Source organism: Macrobrachium nipponense, chromosome 6, assembly GCF_015104395.2.
Source record: "Macrobrachium nipponense isolate FS-2020 chromosome 6, ASM1510439v2, whole genome shotgun sequence".
Lineage (NCBI taxonomy): Eukaryota > Metazoa > Arthropoda > Malacostraca > Decapoda > Palaemonidae > Macrobrachium > Macrobrachium nipponense.
The window spans coordinates 79,779,336-79,805,000 of record NC_061108.1 but is presented as its reverse complement, the minus strand read 5'-3'; the positions used below and the strand labels follow the sequence as shown (position 1 = coordinate 79,805,000).

General features: G+C 38.9%; 1 protein-coding gene across 1 annotated transcript in view; it reads right to left on the bottom strand.

The window, feature by feature from the left end:
- The window catches only part of LOC135216924 (uncharacterized), a 49,665-nt gene that overhangs the window by 12,102 nt on the left and 11,898 nt on the right, over positions 1-25,665 (bottom strand). The window contains exon 2 of the mRNA XM_064252472.1: positions 2,412-2,512. Coding sequence (XP_064108542.1) covers positions 2,412-2,500 — 89 coding nt within the window. The 5' untranslated portion in view covers positions 2,501-2,512. The remainder of the gene's footprint in view (positions 1-2,411; positions 2,513-25,665) is intronic.

Sequence of the window (25,665 nt, the reverse complement as noted above, 5' to 3'; positions counted from 1 at the left end):
TCGTTCTTTCCGTCCGCTTAACTGAAAGTTTCACTCCGCCGAGAAGTCTTTCTCAATCTCTTACTTCCTCGGCATCAAATCCCACATTCTTATGATTAGTTTTAAAACAATGCTTGAAGATTTTAACCTCACCAGGTCAGCTTTTAGAAACGATCCTTATTACCCACTTCGCAAAAGTGTGTCGGGGAAGAAACGAAAAAAGGCACCAAACTTCGTGCGCGGCAAATCAATTATGGGATAGAAAAAGTTCCTCAAAGTCCGATTCAAAGCTGATGACGGATAAAACAGCATTCTATTATGGGACTATCAAAGACCCACTCAAATGAGTTTTGTCCGCTAAAGCCACAAGAGAACGACAACTTTCCCCAAAATTTGCATTTCATTTCACAGATCGTTATGCATCACAACTAAGGCCGAATTTGCTGTAGGAAAGCTTTGAGGATGGGCAGTTTTCTGAACTCCCCTTTTTAGTTTTCTGTAAAAGAAAACTATTCAGATGGCTTTTAGTCTGTCCGTCCGCCCTCAGATATTAAAAACTACTGAGGCTAGAGGGCTGCAAATTGGTATGTTGATCATCCACCCTCCAATGATCAAACATACCTATTTGCAGTTATCTAGCCTCAGGAGTTTTTCTTTTATTCAAGGTTAAATTTAGCCGTGATCGTGCATCTGGCACCGCTATTTGTAACGACAACACAGGGCACAACTGGGCTGTGGCTGGAGTCTTCATCAACCGTAGCTGAAAAGAAAACGCGATTACGCCGAAGAAACGTCGACGTATTTTTTTACTTCTTTCCAAAAAAAAAGACAGGTTAAACCATTAGGCCAGGCAGGGTCTGCAGAGTATTATCTGTTCGATATTTTGGGAGAAGACACATCCCGGCCATCGCCCGTAGCTGCCACCTACACGAGTGACGAGAGCTGAAAATCCTCATTGAAATTCACCTGGATGTTGACTCTCCTTATAAGAGATTTCGATGAAATACAGGAATATGACAAAATGCAAGTTTAGAGGGCGAAACGGTGAATGTTGCAATATCGAACCGTACTGAGGGGCGAAAAGATACTTTTAATCCTGTTCATATATAAGGATTACGACTGACAACCCGTCTTTAAGTTCTGCAGAGACATCATTTTTGGAACGCCTCCTCTTCAAATATTATCGGAACCTCTCATTGACGTATTGGCGAAATAAGAAGAGGAAACCACAGACTAATATCAGTCGGGAATAAAAATTCAATTTCTTTTTTCAAATTATCCCTGGAGTTGAAAAACCCTCGGGCGATTTTTAGTTCGCTTTCTATTACTTGAAGCTATTTTTTTAATTTCGTTATTTCTAACAACGTTTACATGATATTTGCTTATTCAGATATTGCAACAATCACCAGCCCCATCGCTTCAGAAGGCAATCCTTTGAGCAATTGAAGAGACAAATTACCTTCTTTCTGAGGGGTTTGATCTTGCGTTGGCTCATATTAAATCAAAGTCTTTCTAGATCAGGATGCAATGAAAAGAATTTATCGCTATATTTCGTTTTGACAGAAATAATATTTTTGGTCGTTTCCTTGGCTAGAATGATAAACAAGGCAGGTAAAGTTTTTATCGTGAGCACAATTATTCGAAAGTATATTATGAGTAACATCAATTATAGTAAAAACGAAAAGTGGGGCTATGATGGATATGTGTCAGTGCTATCGACACTGAGAAGTATCGATACATTATATGTTAATGGAAAAGTTCCTCTTTAGAACTATTTACACTGTTGCATTTTTATCAAGAAATTTATTCTCTTCCCAGAAACTACTGAAAAATTAAAATAATGGAAAAAATAGTGAGTAGTGTAAACACCTAAAGAAAACAAGTTAATAACAAGTAGGCAAAGCTACCAGATATATCACACACAGACGGATAGAAAGACAGCGAGACCTACTTTTTCCCCGTTGCTGGATGGCCGACAGATCAGTTAGTATGATCTGAGCACTTACAAAGTCTGATTGCTCCGACATTATAACCGTGTATTAATGGTGAGGTTTTAAGAGGAATTAAAATGAGTTGCTACCATTTTTAAGTCGATTAATAACAGTTGCGTCTAAAAAAAATCAGAACGTTCAAATTACTTTACGGAGCTGCACTTTATATCCAGTTATACTGCCTCCGATAACACATCATTATTGTAACAGCACAAGTATCATCTTCCAAGGATAATGAGCCAGTTAAATTTAATTGCACTTAGTGTCACTTCATCTATTAAACAAGTGTGGTCGGTGAAGACCCAAGACATCGACGTCTAAGATAAAACATCATTTTCTCTAGTCAAACGCCCGGGAAACAAACAAGCAACGTTTGTGCGAAGGACAGCGATACGACGAAAAGTGGAGGAAGCAGAGCAGTGTCCCTTCAAGATGACTTACCTTTCCGACACGGGTTGGACGTGAGCTGAGAATGACGCGGCGACCATGGCCAGGAGAGAGAAACACGCTAACCAGCAACCGTGCCTCATTGCTCTGTGATGCTGAAAAGAGAAGAAGAAGACTTTCGATTAGCGGCGTTTGTGGAGAAGGATCGACGTTAGCTTAACGTTTAGCTTGGTCTGTCTTTTGCTCTACGAAACTTCAGTTTTCTGATAACTTTCAATTTCAAGTGAAATGTACTTGCCGCCAAAATGGGGTACATTATACAATGGTACCATATTGGTATATTTATATATATATATATATATATATATATATATATATATATATATATATATACATACAATATATATACATATACAACACACACACACACACACACACACACACACACACACACATATATATATATATATATATATATATATATAATATATATATATTTACTTATTTATCCATGTGTTTGTGCGTGGTTGAGTGTGTGTCTGAACAAGCTCAAGGGTTCACCTGCCCTGTCGTGAAATCAATATGCTGTGTATTATTTCTACTGAATTTAACGCCTACAAGGGCAACTAGTTTAATTCAATTAATGTGGGCAACTCATCACAACTTTCGCTAAACACCACTAGTAGTGTTTCTCAAAGGAAAGTTAATGAGGTTCTCCTGATACTCCATTTCCGATTCGCTGTTTGTTTATGATTAATCATTGTGTGTAAGGACTCCTCCTCAGTGGCTAGAAACGAAAAGAAAGTTTTTTTTCTGAAATCATTTTAAAAATGTTCGTTCCCAGTCAATAAATATATTAACCAGAAAAACCGTCAAAAATCTCTACTCTCTATCTGCGTACTGTGTCATTTCTGTCCGAGGAGCGCTACGGTTCCTATAGCAGCAATCAATGTGAATATTTCGTTAAAGATGAGAAAGAGTTCCCAAGAGGAACGGGAATGGGAATGGATGTAGGAGGGGGATGGGCGGGAAGGGAGGACAGGACTGAGGATGGGAATGGGCAAGACTATTTACGATATTATTTGACCGTGAAGTTAATAGAGCGAGTTAACTGGAATGAAACTTTTTTCGTGTAAAATCAAATGAAAGAAAGAAATAAAAGAGTAAGGGAAGCATCGGTCATCCTTCAAAAACATTATAGGTCAATTCATAGAAGAGGAAAAATCAGTTGCACATAAGATAAACAGTTATTAGGCAAAGAAATACTTAGCTTCCAAGTTAATGTTTTTTGGCGTTTAATTTTTCAAAGATCATATGGGTTTATGTATCGGACTTTCTTTTAAAACCATTATAGGCACTCGTGCAACTCCGAATAGTCCTTTCAAACTAGAATGAGTGGTGTGTGGTAAACGATTTAGTAAAAAATTAATTGAATCTTGAGAGAAACATCTGAAATTTTCTTTAGCCATGGATTTTGTTTTTACTTTTCCAAGGACGAATGGTAATAAATATTCACCTTATCTGCAGAAATCTGCCGCTATGCTCCGTGACCTTTTGGCAATTAAAAGGGAAAAAGCAAAACTCCAAGAAACTTTAAAACGAATCATTTTTTTTCTGTAATGTACCAAAAACTTTAATATTTTCGTTAGCAAAGTATCTCAAAAACTGATCTTTTTTATTTTAGGATATGAATGTTCGTAAGCTTAATAAAAGAAGACAAAAATATTCCTTTTACTGATGGGAAATAAAGCAATAAAATGCAGCGTTGATGAAAACACGCGATTTTGTACAGAAAAGAAAAAGATGTCATTCATACGTTGGGAAAAATATCGTCAGTCAGTCACAAGGTTTCCAGTTCATCAGTGCTTATGGAACGATGTTCATGTAATGAGATGATATGGCTGTCATATATATATATACATATATATATATATATATATATATATATATATATATATATATATATATGTGTGTGTGTGTGTGTGTGTGTGCGTGTGTGTGTACTTTAATTCTTCCCCTTGAACAGGGCTGACATTAGCTGTAAACATTGCCGTTTAGAGAGAGGATGTAAGGAGTGAATCTGCTGCCCATGAACATGTAAAGGGATTACGTGCCAACGAAGTCAGGCTTTTCTTGTTGGTCAGCCATCCGGTAGTGATCAGACGACCAGCGGTCTATCGGACGGGGAAATCATTGAAATTCAAAGCACATAACATGATCAAACTGACTATGAACAAGCAGAAGAGAGCAGGTCAGCTTCTTATTAGAGAATATTCGTGAAAGGGATTTACGTACCCACAGGGAGAAATATGAGCTGATTTCGACTCTCCTGTCTCATTCGGGTTCTGTTCTTAGAGCCATAAAAGGAGGCAAGGCAGTTTCCCTATAATAATTTCATTCTTACTTGCGAAGAAGAAACTCACTTCCAAAAGGTAAATTCAAAACCATTTTTCCTTCAACATGTCACTTATATTTGGCTAAACCTTTTAGAATACAGAGCACTTCTCCGTTTTAGAATCTGTACCAGCTATTTAATATTAAGAAATCAAGTAAAATAATGTATGGTTGTGAAAAGAGACAACTTATCTCCTGGCCGCTGTGGAGCGGCGGCTTTCCTAAGTCTATCGATCATCGTCGATATCTGTCCAACGGCTTCTTAACGATGAAATATGAGGAATCAAAATTGAAGGAAAACGTGAAGGGACGAAATGCCCACACAGCACAGGCGGCACTGAGCTTATAAGGAAGAAATGTGAACTAAGCGCAAAGTGAAAAGACGCGGAAAAGTGAACTCAATTATGGTTAAGTACACGAAATAAGCAAAGAAAAAGAAAAAAACGAGGAAAAGCGAAAGCATTAAATTCACAAAATAAAAATCGACGAAGCAAGAAATAAAATTGGGAAAAGGTTAACAAAACCTCTTGTCATTTTCCTTCTGCCTGATTCTACGAGTTTAAAAAACAACGGGCGATGCTACTTCGCTGTTCATGAAGTGTCACGCTGAAAGAGCGTCATTTGAGAAGTCTGACCTTTCATTTTTATATTCTCTTATGAGTGGGATCAGGATTATGGTGTAGTATTTGGGTGGCAATCAGAAGCTCGTACTTTACTCGGAAATAACTTTCATTTACTTTTAATTTTAATGAAATATTTGTTACCAGATACGATACGTCAGACAAACCCGGTGCTTTCATCCTCTTTTCATGAGTTGTCTGAGAAAACAGGAACTATAGTTCGACAGAATTACTTCAAAAGTTTTGCTTTACAGATCAAAGGAGAAGATTTGCACTCAAGATATTTAACTGGAATAGAATGACCCACTTGAAAACGTTGTCAGCGAATAGGTGCTTAGGTGAAGAAAGTGGACGACTTCCATAGCATCTAGTATGCCACTGGAAAAAGCTCTCATAATATTTTCCAGAGATTAGAAACATTTCCAACTTGGCAAAGTTTTGTCTAGATATAAATGAAAAGTTAAATTGGTATTACATACATACATACATACATATATCCTTAAATCCACAGTAGAAAGGCGAGTGAACCTGGGGACTGGAACAAAGTCTTTTGTATATATATATATATATATATATATATATATATATATATATATATATATATATATATATATATATATGTATATATATATATATATATATATATTTATATATATATATATATATATATATATATATACATATATATTTTATATATATATAAATAATATATATATATATATATATATATATATATATATATATATATATATATATATATATATATATATATACATACACCCCTTTCTGAATCACTTCAACCGTATGGGAAGATTTTTAGTATGTCGAATGTCCCTGAAAGAATGTTGATTTCTTTCTCTATTAACGAGTCTTTCCATAGAAAAAAGATTTGGAACCCATAAAACAAACACAGACACGTAAACAAACTCACCGATCTGAGAACCAAACTGGAACTGGGGAGGGAGGGAGAGAGGGAGGGACGGGGGAAGGGAGAGAGGGAGGGAATGAATCTCGTCGGAGAGAAAAGAAAACAGGCGTCACTTTAGCCGCAAGACTGTTGATGCTATTAATGAGCAATTAATATTTTTCTTTGTTTATAACTCCCAGGAATAATTAAGCCAGAGGAGCCTTAATGAGTTCGATACCTTCGTCATTAATCATACAAAGACAACGGATATCTGATGTTTTTCTTCTTCCGTTCCATCTTCCCGCTGTTTTCCCGCCTATTTTTGTCTCTTGTGTCGTACCTTTGCAGGGGGTCATCGGAGAGGCCACGTGCTTCCCTTTGGAGTTTTCTGTTGATTTGTAGGTTCGCCTTTTCAGGGCGACTTGAAATCGTGCTCTTTTGGTGATTTTTTCCCTGAAGACTTCATTATGGGTAAATGATCATATTGGTAAGGGTGTTTATCCACTCGGGACTCTTTCATACAAGGATCACACTTCAAGTAAACGTTTGGATCTAGTCACGATGTATGTGAATTGAATTGAATATAGAATTTAGGCCACAGGCCAAGCACTGTGACCTATGAGGTTATTCAGCGCTGAAACGGAAACTGACAGATTGAAAGGTGTAACAGGAGGAAAACCTCGCAGTTGCACTCTGAATCAATTGTTAGGAGAAGCTGCAAAAGTTAAGTATACCTTAGTTTAACCGGACCACTAAGCTAATGAACAGCTCTCCTAGGGCTGGCCCGAAGGAACCAATTGGTTACATAAGAACGGGACCTACAGCTTATTGCAGGATCCGAACCACATTATATGGAGAAATGAATTTCTAATCACCAGAAATAAAATCCTCTGCTTCCACGTTAGCAGAGCAGGGAATCGAACTCGCGGCTACCGAATCAATAGGCGAGGACGTAGACCACTCGTCCAACGAGGAACTGGATAGGGAGGAAAGTAATATGGAAGAAAGAGAATATGAAAGGAGGCAGAGTAAGGGGGCGAAAGGGGTTGCAGCTAGGGGTCGAAGACACGCTGCAAAGAACCTTAAGTAATGCCTACAGTGCACCGAATGAGGTGCACTGGCGGCACTATCCCCCTATTGGGATGATGAATGTGAATCTCCATTATCATTAGCATTCTATCCGAAATGAAGCCATCAGCTAAACTGTTCATCCATTCCAGAATTTCCTGCGGAACGAAAATACAAAATATACATTATCAAAGACCTTCGGGAGCCATTCCCTATAAAGTAACTCAGTAAGGAAAAAGAAGTCGCGAGAGACATTTCCACGGCGCCCTTGTGTTGAACCAATGTCGGAAGAAAGGTCAAGTGATTAGGTTAACTTGTCTTTTGAAGCAGCCGCCAAAGGAAATCATATCTTGATCCGCGCTTCTCTCCCAGTTTCCAGTGACTGCGCTAGTGGCGGATCTAGAAATCCTCCAGTGGGGTGGGACCACTTCGGATTAAATACATGTAATATGTACACACATATGGTACATATATATCAGTATATATATAAGTATGTATACACACACACACATATATATATACATACATATATATATGTATGTATATATGTATGTATATATATATATATATATATATATATATATATATATATATATATATATATATATATATATATATACACATATACATACACAGGTAGTAGCAGTTGTTGTTACTGTTGAAATATTCTATTAACTAAACAATTTTTTGCTACTAATATTATTCTTTTGAAAGAAAACTTCTATTATTCATATCCAAGGTGGGGGGCACGTGACCAGGTGCCCCTCCCCATTAAATCCGCCACAAAACTACGCGGAAGAGGCCTGAATTTGACAGACTCGTTCTCTTTTCTTTTCGCATCGGCTTATTTGTCATCTTTTATCGCGACAGAATTCTTGCTCAACATTTTGTGTTTAACTGAATGCATTGTAACCTATCAAGTAAAAGATAAGGCTGACACCACCATGCTGATTTTTGAAATGTTCTCTATCAGTTGTTCCGTTTAAACTTTTGAAGATATTTCCTTTTCTAAAAACTGCTCAATCCAAGATGATTAGATTTTACGATGAAATTCATGTTCAATTCAAAGTGAGCCTGCAAAGCTCTAGGAGATATTTTTGTAATGATATGACTCTTCATGAAGTCTGCCACGTTAAATAAATTCCTTAGTGGTATTAATCCCAAGAGATTTTTATATGTAATGTTCATCGTTGCAGTCTAGTGAGTAAGTGTTGTGTTAGTATTTACAGACAAATTGTCTCACAAAAACTGTAAAAATAACTTTCAAAATATTTTTTTACAGATAAAAATCGCGGGATGCTGCAATGTACCGAGACGAACAGATGCCCAGGATCATTAGTGAAACGACAGGAGAATTTTTGACACCAAGATCAGGAGTAAAACGAAGAGGAAAATAAAGACCAAAGCACAGGGTAGCGTTTCGCATTCCCGAACGAAGTGCTGAACGCGAAACGCATCTGTCAGAGCATACCCCGAGAGTGCATGCAAACTGCCCTTCTGAAAGAGGATTTGATCAGCCTTCCCTCACCTCGCTCTGTCTCATTATCGGGGATCCATATCCCGTTGCTAATCGCTTCGCGGATAATGGTCTGTATGCCTTCGCACTCTCACCTCCCAATAGGAGGCGGTGTCTCTCAATGGGCCCATCTTAGCCTTGACCAAGATCCGATGTTTGCGTAGCATTATGGACGGCATACCAGAGAGCGTTCCCAAGCAAATATTGGATTGGGATGAGTTTATTCTGCTTATGAACTCTCCTTTTATAGTATTTGAATTAAGTTTGTCCTCGTTCTGTTTATTTCATTAGAAATTAAAATCCAAGTGTTTCTCATTAAGTATTCGCGGTAAAAATGCCAGACTGTAAACATTTTACACGAGGGTGGCCAGACTCTTGGACTCCGAGATCAACTCTCAAGACTGAAACTCTTCTACGATTTATACCATACAACATAATCACATATTATTACGTGGGAATGTTTTTTTTTTTACAAATAGCGCCATAGTACGATAAAACATGAGTGCAACTGCCTCACTTTATATATATATATATATATATATATTATATATATATATATATATATATGCTTGTGTTTTTGTTTGTTTATATAGGATTGTGGGGGAACGGGAACATAATTATGTTCCAGATACCTCAATCATTGGTAATACGCCACATCTCGACCTCTACTGTTTTTGCTGCTTCTCTCTCTCCACAAGGGTCAGGCTCCGTTATCACCTCCCTCCCCATGACTCGCCCTCACCTAACTCCGTTTCCGGCTTTTGATATTTGATCTGTTATAACGTATGTTGCCTACGTAGCTCTTTCTTTCTCAAACACCATTATTTCATCATTTGCTGTGTCTCACCTGTTTCTGTCAATATTTCTCTCTCCTTCAGTACAGAAGCCATCATTCTTTCATTCGCACCGTTTGGATAAGTTCTTCGTCAACCTTTCATCAGTACTGCCGCATTAGCCTACATCTTTAACGCAGCGTCGCAGTTCAGCCTCATCCACTTCATGAATCCTCAATTCTCTAAACGTTTTTGGGGCAAATCTATTGCTCAGAAGAATATAGAATTGAGGCCAAAGGCCAAGCGCTGGGACCTACGAGGTCATTCAGCGCTGAGAGGAAAATTGAGAGCAAGAGGTTACAAAAGTGTAACGAGAGAAAAACCTCAAAGCAGCTGCACTACGAAACAATGATGAGAAAAGGGTGAAAAGTAAGATGGAAGAAAGAATGTGGATGGAGGTACAGTAAAAAGCACGAAAAGGGTTGCAGTTAGGGGCGAACGGACGATGCATAGAACCTTAAGTCATGCCTAGAGTGCACAGCGTGAGGTGCACTGGTGGCACAGGGCCCCTACGGCGGGTATCTTGGCAAGAGGCTTCTAAAACTTTCATCAGTCCGTCCACCTTCTCTCTATCATCAGCTGCCATCTACATTTCATCAGGGAATCCCACTCGCTCCTATTAAATCGGCGTCGATGACCTTTGAGGTGACGCCGAGCTATTTTTAAAACCAGTTAATTAATTTTCCTCTGCGACATTTCTATCTGCATCCTCAAGACTCAGAATCAGTGGGTCGTTAACCCTCTGCTATCTATTCGTTTCCCTCGTTTTTCTTTTTTGTATTTCACCATATGCTGTTTGCGTTTTCTCAGCCCTTTTCGTTCATTTACGAGTTTTGTTTTCTTTTTCTTCGTGTGAATGCTGTACAATGCGATTAAATATTTTATATATAATCAATCGTCGTTTCATGTCCTTTTAATTTTGAGATTTGGAGGGCTGACCCTCGAGCCATCCCGGGAGAGAGGAAAAATGGCCCGAAAGAAGCCAACGTCCCTCATTTTGTGCCTGTGTTTGAGTGTCCCAACCGGCGATTTTGTCACATATTGCGCTTTGTTGGCCGTTTGTTAGGAAACATTCGGATTAGAAATGTTCCCTGGTTGGACCTAATTTTATTTTTTCCTCTCCTGAAGCTTTTTATGGGCGACATATGGCTGTGGCATTTGGCTTTTCAACAGTTACATTTCTGATAAACAAGCAAAACTTCAAGGTTTCTGTCGGTGGTGACCTCAGCCACGGCCCATAAAACTCTTAGCCATTGCCTATAGCGCTGCCAGAAGCACAATCATAGCTTATTTTAACCTTAAATAAAATAAAGACTAGTGAGGTTAGAGGGTTGCAATTTGGTACGTTTGATGATTGGAGGGTGGATGATCAACATTATCAATTGCAGCCTTCTAGCCTCAGTAGATTTTAAGATCTGAGGGCGGACGGACAGACAAAGACGGCGCAATAGTTTTCTTGTACAGAAAACTAAAACTGATATCGAATGTCCGAGGAGTGAGTGCCCCTGTATGTCCTGAGATGGTATGGTATTCTAATCATGAACTGAAGAGTCGATACACTGATCCGGTATTAATTTCACACGTGAACACAGGAATTTGCATTATTGATTTTTTTTATTTCCACAACTTTAACATCTCATCCCAAGGTGTAAAACTCATTCACATTGGACAGAATTCTTTCATTACAATTTCGTTACATATGGTTCGAATAATTTCAGGCACATACAACCACTTTCATCAGAAGTTTACCCATGTTTTATTTTCTCATTTACTTGAGTTTGCATATTTATAATAGAGTAAGAATATACAACCGAAGACTGCAAAGGATGAAGAGAAAAAGGATAATTTCTGTTCGTCCCTCTGGTGATCGAAATCCAACATCACTGAATCGATTCGAAACCTCTGACCAAAACTCGGGAAAGACAAAAGAACGAGTAGAAAAAATAGTTTTTTCGATGATGTATAATCAACAGATAGGCGGAAGCACATTCCTCCGCTTGGAAAGAGCATTCCCGAATTGAAACCTAAATCGTAGTCTCTTTGATCCTTCAAAAACCGCTGACACCAATCACGTCCTGATCGCGAAGAATCTTAAAAGTGGCTCACCTTTGATTGGATACGAAGTTATTGCGCACGTTCGCAAGTCTCATCAAGAAAGTCGGCCCTTTAGACATTTATTTGAGAGCGGATAGACCTTCGTTCAGTGGAGGAATTTCACACTTGACCTCTTTTGAATCTGATTGGGAATTAATATTCATCATTCAATAAGTTGAGAACAAATTTTGCTCTCTGTGATATCATAAATTTTCGGAAGTGATGAACTTTTCAGATGATTAGTAGTTACGATATTCACAAAAATCTGTGATTCACTTGAGAGAGAGAGAGAGAGAGAGAGAGAGAGAGAGAGAGAGAGAGAGAGAGAGAGAGAATTTGATATAATATAGAATTTAGAATTTAGCCCAAGGAACAAGCACTGGGACCTACGAATTATTCAGCGCTGAATCGGAAATTGACAGTAAAAGGTTTGAAAGGTGTAACAGGAGGAAAACCTCGCAGTTGCACTGTGAATCAATTGTCAGGAGGGGGTGGAAAGTAAGATGGAAGAAGAAGAAGAAGAAGAAGAAGAAGAGGAAGAAGAGGAAGAAGAAGAAGAAGAAGAAGAAGAAGAGGAAGAAGGTGAGAGAGAGAGAGAGAGAGAGAGAGAGAGAGAGAGAGAGAGAGAGAGAGAAGGGGGGGGGGGGGGGGGGAGGCGATAAAGCGTGTGGTTTGAGGGGTAGTGAGAACAGATAAGTATGTCAATTGGAAGCTGACGGAGAAGTAAAAGAGATCAATTGAAAGTGAAATGGAGAAAATCGAGGGAAAAGGCAAGGAAGGACCTGAGCTTCATAGTATTTGACTTAAAACTCTATGACCTGCAAAATTAGTATTGTTATTGCCCTGAATTAAATGAAGAAATAAGAAATGTTGCTTTTTATTGTGCGTCAGCAACCCCTTAAAATTTTTCACGGCAAAATGTCATTCTGAAAATATTTCTGTGTTTCTTCATAATATTCATTAGTTCGGTACGTATAGGTTTGAATCGTTATTCCAGTACTATATAACACCGTAGATCGCTCTCTGTCTCTTCCAAAAATAGACAATTTGATGACATTCTATTGGTAACGAGAGATGCCGAAGTTCAGGACAGAAAAAAAGATGGTTTTGTGTCAATCTTCATGACGCCTTTGCCTTTAGCTTCTCACTTCTCCCCGCAGTCTACCTCCCCCTTCCTCTCCTCATCCTTCAGTCCTTCAAGTTAAGAACGTAACGGTAAGAACAACCCATAAAGGTCAGGATGTCCAACTGATAGTCGAGGAATTTCGAACTTGTGGCATTCCATGTTCTACATCACTACGCTCCGCTGATTTCATTTGATTGAAGGTGAAGTTTGGTATATAAAAAAGTTTCACAACGTAGGAGAGGAAAATTGTACTTTCCATATTGCTACGATGAGGCCAAAACTTTCAGATCTTTCTCTTGGTTTTGCTCCTCTTCTTTTTTCTTCCCTTTTTAAGCCTATCAAAGAGATCGCCCCAAAAGGCGAGTGCAAATTGATGACGTCAAAGAGTCATATTCCTATTTCTTGGGTTCATTTTCTTGGCATCGTCCTGTTCTTGATCTTTTCATAGGTTCGACGAAAATCAATAAGCGATGGATTTTCGTCTCGCTGGAAGTTCGTAAGATGATGAAATCTACTTTTTCAAGCACTGAAAAGCTCTAGAAAAATCAGAATCATAACGTCCGTGACTTTCCAATCTTGTAAAGTTTTAGGGAAAAATGAATCATTTTACTTACTGAATCCCTCGATCCGGCTGGTCAGGTTTATATGTGGAGCCTCGATTAAAAATGTCCAGGAACTCTTTTAGATCAACTGATTATCTGGAGTGCGGTTTATGAACTGCTTCCAAAGTTAGCTAATAAAATCGTTTTTGAAAAATTCATCTTGAATCACATAGGATATAGAGGTTACTTAGTGGGTAAAATGTCAACCAAATTCAAAAATATTTGTTGAAAAACGACTCGGAGTTACTTCGCTCTTGCAGAGAATGCGATTGATATTTTCCCGTAATTGTTTCGGTCGAAGCTTGGGCAAATACCCTCGGACGGGGTCCTCCCTTAGGGAGGTTAGGAAGGGGAGGCAGGCGTCGGGTCTCATCATTCTTACGTGAGCGAAGGCTCTCCCGAAGAGAGCCTTTTTGAAATTTCCCTCCTGAGAGAACAATGCCGCCACCCGGTTGACTTGACGAAGCTTGAACTCTCGGAAGATGCTTTTGACGTCCCCTCATTGTCTCCCTGTAGTGCCGTGGATCAGATGGCTCTACTTATATACATCCTAAACACACACACATTCGCACGTACATCATACAGAAAGAGAACACAAATACACATGACGAGAGTATTACGTACATACTCGCCTAAGGGTGCGCATATGGGCATAAGTTCGTCTGCGCCTTTCTGAATGTGGGACTTCCTTTAAAGCATATGCCTTTTCCCTTTTCTGGAGTGGTTGTGCCAGGCGTCTACAGCGCTCTAGTTACTCAACAGTCTTTTTGGCATGTCTCCTATAGCCTCGGGTACTCCCGTCCCCCACTTTATTTTCTTTTTATCTCTGCTGATGCTAGTACATATTTACATCTGGGTGGACTTGTGAGTTATAGTCTGGGAACGAACTTGGAACGTTCCAACCAATCGTCAGCCTAAGCACTTACCGGTTCTACTACCAGACCCTTTATATAAGTGTGTGCGTCTGTGTGAGTACGTGTTATTTGAGGATGATTTCAGTTTTGAGTATACTACAATAGATATTAGAAATATATAGATCACGAAGAGGCATCTCTCATCCCAGATTAGCTCAGTCTCCTTCTTTATATCTATCTATCTTTGCTTAAAGCCATATCTTTTCTTCTGCCATTTGTCCCCCCTCTCTCTCTCTCTCTCCGTCTCCCACCCCCCCTAAAAAAGATGGTAACGTAATTATATCTTCAATGAGAGAGTTCAGTAAGCTTCAAGATCAAAGGTAACTGTTCGCCGGTTGTTTTGGCCACCTTAGATTGTCTCGAAGATCGAGCAAAACACATCATTTTATAGGAAACTCGGCTCTACAATGAAGATGCTTTCCCCGAGGTTTGAGCACCGGGTTATGTACCACCCAGCCATCAACTTTTCCTCCTGTAATTGATTCGGCACATGCGTTGTAAGCTGTTTACAGTTCAGAAGTAGATAAACGAGATCATTAACCAAACTGTCAGCAAGATTTATAGACATTACTGTCGTGGCCGAAGCTGGATTCTGTTTGGAATTTCCAGCTGGTGATTCTATTTTTGTTCTCCAATTTTGCGCTCTAACTAATTGCGATGCCTCATGATGACAGTAATTCTCACTGTCCCCTGTGGATGGACGATCGACCTATGCACGAAGTGAACGCGCATTGATAGTCTTCAGCTTTTTGATGCCGGTCGTCTATTCGTTTGGTTTTCTGGTGAGTTCAGTTCTCTATACGAGAATATCAAAATCAGCAAGTTATGTCTATGTCCTCATCAATACACAAAAATCATGAAAGTTTCCTGCAAATAGCTACAACGTCATCGACCTATGATCAGCGTCACAAATTGTTGTTGTCTAGTTAAAGGCAGAGTGTTCAAAGTACCCGGTCATCTTACCTTTGAAAGGAGAACGCCTGTTGTATCGTGATAAGGTAAGTTTATGAAATTACCATGTTTTATATTCTGTAGTTTAGAGGGGCTAAAATGGGCTCTTGGATATTGAGAAAGAATACCGAGGCGTGATATGCGGGTGTTCTTAGTCAAGAACTATGACACGTTAGGTTTGACCTTTCGATTTTGCTTTCCTCTCATTTTTGCAAGATCCTTCTCGAGGACTGAAACGTGCAATGCAAAAGCAATTCCTGATAATTCTGCGACGTTTGGTGGCAAATGTCATGAAAAATTCCAAATGTGTCGTTTTCAAAAGTCATCTGCTTCCGAAGTCACAAGAACGTTTTTGCGGTGGGATTAACAACTGGAACATCACTCTGCTTTTTCAAGTGCATTCCTTTATATAATAAGGAACATGCAGTACACCTAATGTCTTCTGAACACTACGTCGAGTTTCCGTGGCCTTCGAAGTGAAGTTCTTACTGATTTGCGATTCATTGGCTAATCTTCCTCTTTGAGAACCTTGTGAAAATACAAAAGAACTACGTCTTTTAACAATGTTTTTTATTTCCCTCTGTATTGGAAATTATCTTCGGACGTATTTGACAACTCAATCTAGACAAGGTATGCGACTGATCCCTTTTACTAGAGAGAAGGTACTTGACTGTACTCTAGAAATGTGAAGTCGAATTCTTGTGAAATTCATCCATCAGGAATCATTTTCCCTCGTTTTATTATGATTGACAGCTAACTGAAAAAAGTAGGTCAGAAAATCCGCCAGCTTTGGATTCTTCCATTTTCTGTAAGCAATAGAGGATAAAACACAGGGTTTTGATGAAGACGATGTTTCTAAAGGAAAATCTGCCCCTTTATTTTCCTCCTCCGAATCTCATTAACGAGCTGAAACAAAGTGCTCTTAAAGCTGTAAAGGGACGGGACAATACGCAATGGTATACGTACACCGTAATTTGTTTTTGTTACAAGCAGTATTGCCGCTCTTTTTGTTTCACTTTCCTCGCCTTTAGTGGGGAACAGAATGAATGAGTTTGGCCCACCTTTTTAAACAATGGAAGAAGCAATGGGAAATGTGCAACGTTGCATGAATGTATTTTACCACACCAGATTCATTCGTCCATCTTCCCTTCTTTTCTCATCTTTGACACACTACGGGAGAGATATGTCTGAACTCGTTTTTTCAGCACTAAAACTCAGTACAGCGAACCAGAACTTGCAGAAAGAGGAACCGGTTGGAAATGAAAGATTACGGGCATTTCCCTGCATTGCCTTCGTCGGCGCCAGGATACGGAATCGAGAGACCGACCTCGTACTAGATCTGCTGGAGATGCTCTTGAAGCCGAATTGCGTTCACTTCCTCTTAGGTAACCTGAGAAGATGGTTTCCTGAGCTTTTTTAGGACAAGGACTCTTTTGATGTCAACATGGTGCCCGAGTTATATTTGTTCGTGGTTTTGCAGTCTTTCGTGACAACCGAAAAAGAGCTTATATCTCTCTTTCGCAATGAATCACTTCTACCAGCACCAATACTCTGGAAATCATACGAATCTTGCTCATAGTATCATGTTAATAAGTTGGAAAGTAGAAGAGAAGGTATCAACATGTTTGGCAATTTTGTTCTTATTATATACCTGTCCTACATCCAGCGCATGATAGAAAAAAATCGTAAGATATCAGCTTTGTTTCAACTATCCATTTTTTCCACGGAATATTGCTGCTTTACCGTTGTAACTACATAATCATATTCCTACGATCACTGCCGATCAGCATACACGGAGCTCCACCACACCCGCGGAAGCAGCACGTTTAGTCAATTGTCCCAACCAGAGCTCTTTATTAAAAGTGAAGGAGTCTCTTCTCCCTGTCAGTTGCAAAACTGATGCCCACAACACTTGTGTTTCTATTTTTTCATCGTCTTGCGATATAAATTCTTTTCCTAAGCGTTATTTCTGTGCCTGCCACATGAATATTCGTCAATTAGACAACGAGGACTGGCTTCATTACCTGTACATGCTTCTTATTTTTCAAAGTAAAATAAGTATCATCCACAATTAGAGGTCACTGACTATCAAGATTTTAAATCCTTCATAAAGAGAATAATCTATTTTTGCTCATTGTCTTACGCCCAAAGACTTCAAGATCATTACTTGTTTTAATTAATATCTAAAGCAGAGAAATTAATAGCTGCCTTCAATATCTGTATTCCATCTACCATGCAATTCATAGATTAATCATAACAGGTAAGATGGATGGCAAGCTTTTTTTTTCTTTTTTTTTTTTTCAAACCATAGTTCCTTACTAGCACCATCCCGAGTTTCACTGGATTCTAGATTGTCTCCTTAACTTGACTACCTGTTTCTATTCGGGTAACATAGACGGTTGTTAAGGCTATTGGCTATAAATACTAATTAGTGCGCGAGTTCTTGGAGTATTTAGGAAAGGTGCTCCATCTCTGTACAGCTGTCATCATTCATGATTTGGGCAATTTAAGATCTTCAGCTCTGAGAACCTTGGTGGAGAGAGAGAGAGAGAGAGAGAGAGAGAGAGAGGAGAGAGAGAGAGAGAGCCATCAGCGAGAACAAACAATGCTCTTAATTGTTTTAGCCATGATTCCACAGTCTGTAGAGTAGTTTCATTACGCTCTTAGTTTTTCTTCTGTTTCTTAGGACTTCGACAATTTCCTTGATAAACACAAGGGCCATGGACAGGAAACGAAAATTCCCAAGCTCCACCTAAGTCACTGAAGAGTATAAGGTAATGAATAAATAAATGAATAAATAGCCAAATGGTCTCTTGATTCAGCATAAAACTATAATTTGACTCTTGTAAAATTTCTTTTGGTAAATTGATAAGTCTTTCCCGAGGAGTTTTACCTCTCTTCCTGCCAATTTAGCTATAAGTATATTAATGTTCACTCCTACGGCCCCATAAAGCACGTGTCCTACATAAAGTTAATGGACATCTAACATTTTATAAGCAATGCAGATTTAACTACTCGAGATTACCCGAGAGCCTCTTGCAAAGGTCCTCTCCTGAGCAACAGCTTGAGAAATTTTCAAAAATTCTAAATTAAGTTGAGAAAAAATATACTATATAATCAGTGAACGACCTTCAACTTTTGATGGAAAGGAAAATGCTTTATAATGGAAAAAATAAGAGCAATCATGCGGGATCTGATATTTTTCTTAAATGAATGATTTCAAATAGAAAAAATAAAACAATGTTTACGTTTCGTCTGATTGGGTTCCCAAACGAAAACTTCAATTAAACACGATTATGTCTAGGATAAGAAGGAATAGGTCTTCTGATGAAACTGAAAGCTGTCTTGAAATAGATAAAGAGTGGAAACATAATTTAATTAAGAAACATATAATTAAATAAATAAAGAACTTATGACGTAAACAAATGGCTGTAATTGCAGAAAAAATAACTCGAGGAAATAAAGCTACAATGCGAACTGTATAACTGTTGAGTACAGAAAAGCCTCTCGTCGCAAGTAAAGGGATAATTATTACATGGATTTGCGATTAGATTTATAACCACACTGCGATCATATTAATACAGTTTGACAAGTTATTTCGAGCGAAACGATAGGAAAGCGAACATGAAAACGAACATGAAAACGAACGCTATAGAGATGTCACACAATTACGAAACGTTTCTAAAACAACTGCTTGCGGAAGCGGCATTTCAATAGCTTAGTATGTCATTCAGCCCCGCCAAAAATACCTTTCTCTTTATTTCGCCCCCACATAATTGTAGCCCCGAAACAAACGCTACAAAACGAAGTTGAAAACCACAATAAAATTTCGTCGCACTACGATATTACAATCCATTTGCATATTGGATGAAAGGAACAAATGCCGTTTTTACTCACATATCGGTGTTTATGACCACAAACGCCCGAGTACTCCTAAGTGCTTCATTTCAGCGGCCGCTCCTGATTGGCAATTCCCCCGTTGCTAATTGAGCAGCAGCTGAATTGTTTCAGAACATAATGAGCGCAACAATATCGGCCGAACATTCCTCAAATTGCCTCAGTTCAAAGGCGAACTTCTCATAATTTGAGGTGGATTATTCTTGAAATAATTCGGCCCCTTTCAGGGGGTTACATGTGTACGCCATGTAAACATAAGCGAAGCACGAACATGACTTGATCAATTTTTTTCGCATTATTACAAGTATATATATATATATATATATATATATATATATATATATATATATATATATATATATATATATATATACATATATATATATATAAAGTAAGCAAGGTGTATTGCCACGCAAAACAAGTGCACAACGCATAATATCATTTCGAAACTATGAATGGGAAGTGGCACTCGTAATTCCCGCTGAGTGCCTGGATTTTTATGCTCTGATTTGGTTTTCGACCCTTCGCATTCACTTCAGCTTTCACCGACTCGAAATTTTGCCGTAGCTTTCCAAACCTCGGCTACCTGGTATGATGACAACTGTGTACAACTGTGCTCTGCATTCCATCTCGGCTGAGAGGCCCTTATGTAACGTGTATGTGTGCCATGAGCTTTGTCTATTGGCCTGAATATCTCCAAGACCATAAACGCAAACGAGAGCCGTTGTTATTCAGGGCAGTGCATTAATATATTGAAGCACTATCGGAAGAGGCAGATTAGACACAGGGCTTCATGTTCTCAACCTGCAGGATGCGGCTCTAACGCGATACACAGTGTTATGTATGTATGAGGGCGCCGTCACCTCATACATCTTAAAACCTCTAGACTGAGGAATGCAAAACCGTAGGAGCTACACGGAAGCGAGTAAGCATGCAAATGTGACGCAAGATTCAGAAGTACATCGAAATTTTGCTCAATACATAACATATGAATATAGAATTCAGGCCAAAGGTCAAGCACTGGCACCTATAAGGTCATTCAGCGTTGAAACGGAAATTAAGAATAAAAGGTTTGAAAGGCGTCACGGGAGGAAAAGCTCGCAGTTGCACTATGAGTCAACGGTTAGTAGAAGGTGTTAAGGAAGATGGAAGAAAGAGATTATGGAAGGAGGTACAGTAAAAGGAATCAAAGGAGCTGCAGTTAGGGGCCGAAGGCACGCTGCGAGGGAAATTAAGTAATGCCTACAGTGCACCACATGAGGTGCCCTGATGGCACTATCCCCCCTACGGGGTACATGTCATATGAGATAATCGAATAGGCCGACGTTGCTCCTGGGAAGCTGCATCCTGACCTGCGAGATTCAACAGATTTCTTTCTTTGGGTCTTTTGAAGATTCTTTTTCCTTCCTTTTGTGTTGATCATCGACTGACTGACAGCCCCAGAAAAATCTGGTGTAACGAGAATTGAATTTGCCCTTGCGACTCCTTTCTTATCGTTCTTTACGATTTTCTCTGCCTTTATTCGAGAACGCCGATTTCTACGCAACTTTCTTTTGCCATAACATATAGCAAAAGAGAAATAAAAGGAAAAATTCCTATTCAGTCTTAGCAAGCAGTAAGCTGGAAAATTACTGATGTCATCTGAGAAAATTAATATTATTTTCAGAAGAGTTTATATCAAAACACAGTAACGCTTAATTCAACTAAATACACACAGACACCCACACCCACACACACACACATATATATAAATATATATATATATATATATATATATATATATATATATATATATACATGTGTGTATAAATTTTCGTGTGAGTGTTCATATAAGAGCAAAGGAAATTCCCACAACAAAAGAAACACGGCTCCAGAATAGAGGGATAAACAGACACCAGATCGGCGACGCTGGTTTCAGGAAGGAATAATATGTCCTGTCCACGAATCAAAAAGAGACGTAGATAAAGGAAAGAGGAAAATTGACGATTAGGGAACAGAGGAAGGGTTACCACAGGGAAGGGTAATAAAAGGGGTAGAAGGAAAAGGCGGCGAAAGGTTGCGTAATTCGATAAAGGCTCCTATGCACGTCATACTTGCAATGAAAAGAGCATGAGGAATAAATGAACACAGAAAGAGAGAGAGAGAGAGAGAGAGAGAGAATGTCAAAATTCAGGTACACTGATGCATTTTTATTAACTAAAAAATAAAAACTGTAAACCGAGAACATCTGAATATCTTATCTAATGTTTGGTTCAACCCCAATGGCGTCAGTGAATTGAATATGGAATTTAAGCCAAAGGCCAATCACTGGGACCTACGAGGCCATTCAGCGCTGAAATGGAAACTGACAGTAAAGGGTTGACAAGTGTGGCAGGAGGAAAACCTCAAAGCAGTTGCGCTATGAATCATGTGTTGGGAGGGTGGAAAGGAAGATGGAAGAAAGAGAATATGAAAGGAGGTAAGGTAAAAGAAACGAAAGGGGTTGCAGCTAGGGGCCGAAGGCACGCTGCAAATAAGTTTAAGTAATGCCTACAGTGCACCGCACGAGGTGCACTGACGGCATTACCCCCCCTATGGGGCCCATGACGTAAGGATAACCCTCCATTTTTGATGGAATACATTTTGACGAAGCAAAGGATACTCACGTCTAGTCTTGATCTCATCTTCTCTTTTGCTCTGTCTCCGTCCTAGCTGCGACCAGCAGCAGTTGACCGATAAATGGGCACCTCATTTCTTTCTAGCGTTTTCCTAGTGACGTTCTCATTGGTCCCTCCTTGTCCGGTTTGGGGATCGGATTCTGGTCTCCCAAGAGAGAGAGAGAGAGAGAGAGAGAGAGAGAGACCTTACCTTACCCTACAGCTCGTTCGGGTTGCCCCAGGTCCCTCAGCGTGAGGTACCTCTCATGTCTACCATAGAATTGCTAATGCATCTTCCGGTATATTTTGCATCTTCCAATCTTGGATGGTCTGGGATGTAGCTTAGATATTTGTAGAGCTTATTCTTAAACACATCTATGCTCACTCATTATGTTCCTCAGATGAGCTGGCAACGCATTGAATAGACGCTGCATTATCGATGTTGGTGCGTAGTGGACTAATGTTCTGTGTGCTTTCCTTAGTTCTCCTGGTATAGTTTTGGGCACTATTAATCTACCTCTGCTTGCTCTTCCTAATATTTTTAGCTCCATGGTGTTTTCGGCATTCCTTCTATCTGTTTCCATTCCTGTATTATCAATGTAGCGTTCTCTTCTCCTTTCTAGACTATACAATTTTAAAAATTGTAGTCTTTCCCAGTAGTCAAGAGAGAGAGAGAGAGAGAGAGAGAGAGAGAGAGAGAGAGAGAATACAATGTCAGTAACAGGATATAACAGTAACAACCAAGCACACACATAAGGCATCCCAGGTCGTTCCGCACCGCTAAAGTCGAGCGTTGGCAAGAATCACTAAGTTTCCAAAGGGCAACTTAATCGTGTTTGGGTGAGAGCAAGTTATCTTGGGCGGAAACGGCTATAAATGCGATTTGACTTCACGTGTGAAACATCCTAATCTTCCTCCCCCGCCTCTCTCTCTCTCTTGGCCTCCCGTCCAGATTTTACGTTTACTTGCTGAATGAATTCCGACTTATTTCTCGAAAACGATTGTCTCCTAGTACATAAATTCCGACATTTCCTCTCTCTCTCTCTTAACATATTCACGCTTCCTCGAAGCCTGTATTCTGCCTCGATTCTGGAATACAATGAATTTCCAGAATTCGGAAATCTCTCGTCTGTCTCTCTCTGTAGTAGGCGAGAGGTCAGCCTCAGTCTGGAGGAGGATATGGGTTGTGCATCAAGCCAAGATGCGTGGGAGGAGGACAGGATCTTCACTTACTGCTTGAAGGCAGTAATGCATTCGAGAGCTTATTAGATTTGATATGTAGTACATCGGAAATCCCTTCTCCTATATGGCGAGAACTCTCCCTGTATTTCGAAAGACAAAAATTAGGTGTGTTTGTAGCGGTCGTGTTTTCTCTTATCAACTGAGTCACTTTTGTCGTTTATATTTGGTGTCGTATTTATAACATCATACCTCTGGAAAGTGTGTAGACTCCATTTCCTGCTTCACTTAGACTTACATGATGTAGCCATGTATTCAAATTGTGAAGGAATTTTCAAAGGCTTCATTCCATATTTACATTACAGCATCAAACTAACTATCGATGTTTGATATGTAAAAGCCATAGTTATCAGCTCATTAAATTCTCATTGCAAATCCTTTGAGGCACTGCTGGTAATGATCATAAGCTTATTTTCCCTTCTTCGACAAAAAGAAATCAATATAGCAAGATCGTTTTCAGAGCGAAGAAACTAAAAATAAAAAACTGTTAAAGCTCTTGTTCATGTTAATCATAAAAGCGCCTTATACTGAGTTATTCTGACGTAAGTCGTGTAAGGATAAAATACTGATATAACCGATCGGAAAGGGACAGTGTCAGACAGTACGCGGGTAAATTGACAGAAGCATCTTCAATTGGACAAAGCGAAGATCAGTGGCATCCAGTTTTCCAGATAAAGGTGGGACGTCGTTCAGAGCCTCGTCTCGAAGCCTTAGTATGGGTGGATGTTCAGCTTTTAAGAGCGTTCGATCTCTGTTATTTCGTTTACTTGTGTTAGGCGAGATAAAAGCTAAAATGATTGTAGACATCTAAGAACTTTCGTCGTTTCTCTAGTGATCGACTTCGAGAACATCTTTGGTCAGTTCAGAGAAAGGAATGGACACTCGAGTAAGTTGGTCTGTCGAACAAAGTTTCGAGAGTTCGTGAAGTGCAGCGATTTTATGTCAATTTTATTCTGTAGTCACCTTCCGATACACCGGGGGAAACGCTTTGTTCTGTTCTCTTTTAGAAATTTCAAACTTTTAGCTCATGGGAATTGGGCTTTTCGCTGAGGTTTTCCAGCGCCATTAAGCTGACCAACTTGCTTTGTTAACATCTGCAGTGACCGACTGACCGCGACAGGGCGAAAAATGGGAAATGCGATTGTGACCACTGAAGAAATTCGGAAAATCATCACGGAGCCTCTCCTTTTATGTGAGAATCACTTACCAACCAGAGAAAAAACGGTTGAGAACGAACGAAGGTGATTTCCAAAGTGGGTTCTCCATTGAATTACAAAAATACAAAGGCTACGAGCGGATTCCTTGATAAGCATTTTTATCTCGAGTTAGACTTTAGAGCTCCAGCTTTCCTCTACTCCTCTTGATTGGCTTTTCCCTTCCGCCGCCAGTATTGCGTGGGGCGACGCACTACGATAAAATTCATTTGCTGCTAGAGCCGCGTTAATTTACGTTTTTATTTGAAATGAATCTCTCTCTCTCTCTCTCTCTCCCTCTCTTTTATATATATATATATATATATATATATATATATATATATATATATATATATATATATATATATATATATATATATATATATATTTATATATATATATATGCAATATGAAAACACCGTATCGTGCTTCTAAGAAATCAATAGTAGGATCCACAGTAATATACTTGTTTGTCCAGATGAGATATATTTATGGAAATATTTACAAAGCTTAAAGCTTTCGTCCATCCTCCCGTGGACTTGATCACTAACGAAATGCTTTTAGTTAGTGATCATGTCCACATGACGATGGACGAAAGCTTTAATCTTTGTAAATATTTTCATAAATATATTTCATCTGGATAAACAAGGATATTACTGTGGATCCTTCTCTCTCTCTCTCTCTTTATTATATATATATATATATATATATATATATATATATATATATATATATATATATATATATATACACACACACTAAGTTCATGTCACATTTTCTTATTTTTCGACAATTTTATACATAGAAATAATGTTTTTCATCTGAAATTTTTATACCACACACACATATGTAGATATATAAACTAATATATACATCTATATATATATATATATATATATATATATATATATATATATATAATATATATATACATGTGTGCGTGGTGTAAAAAATTTATACCGTCAAAGCAGTATTTGTATGTACAAAATTGTCGAATAAGAAAATAGGTCGTGAAGTGAGGGTAGAATGGGTGCTGTTGGCACACGACACAGTGTTAATTGAGGAAAGTGAAGAGAAATCGCAGAGATCAGTGAAAGGGTTTCAAAATTATTTTGAACAAGAGACAGTTGAGAGAAAAAGCGTGAAGGACTAAATGAAACCACCCACGAAAATGGGGGGGGGGGGGGGGGGGCATCGATGTTAGTATGGATGGTGGAGGAGTCGAACTGGGAGATTCATATTAGTGTTTGGGGGCAAATATGTCAGACAATGGCAGCACGAGGGAGAAGTTAAGTCACAGGACAAGTAAAGCAAGAAG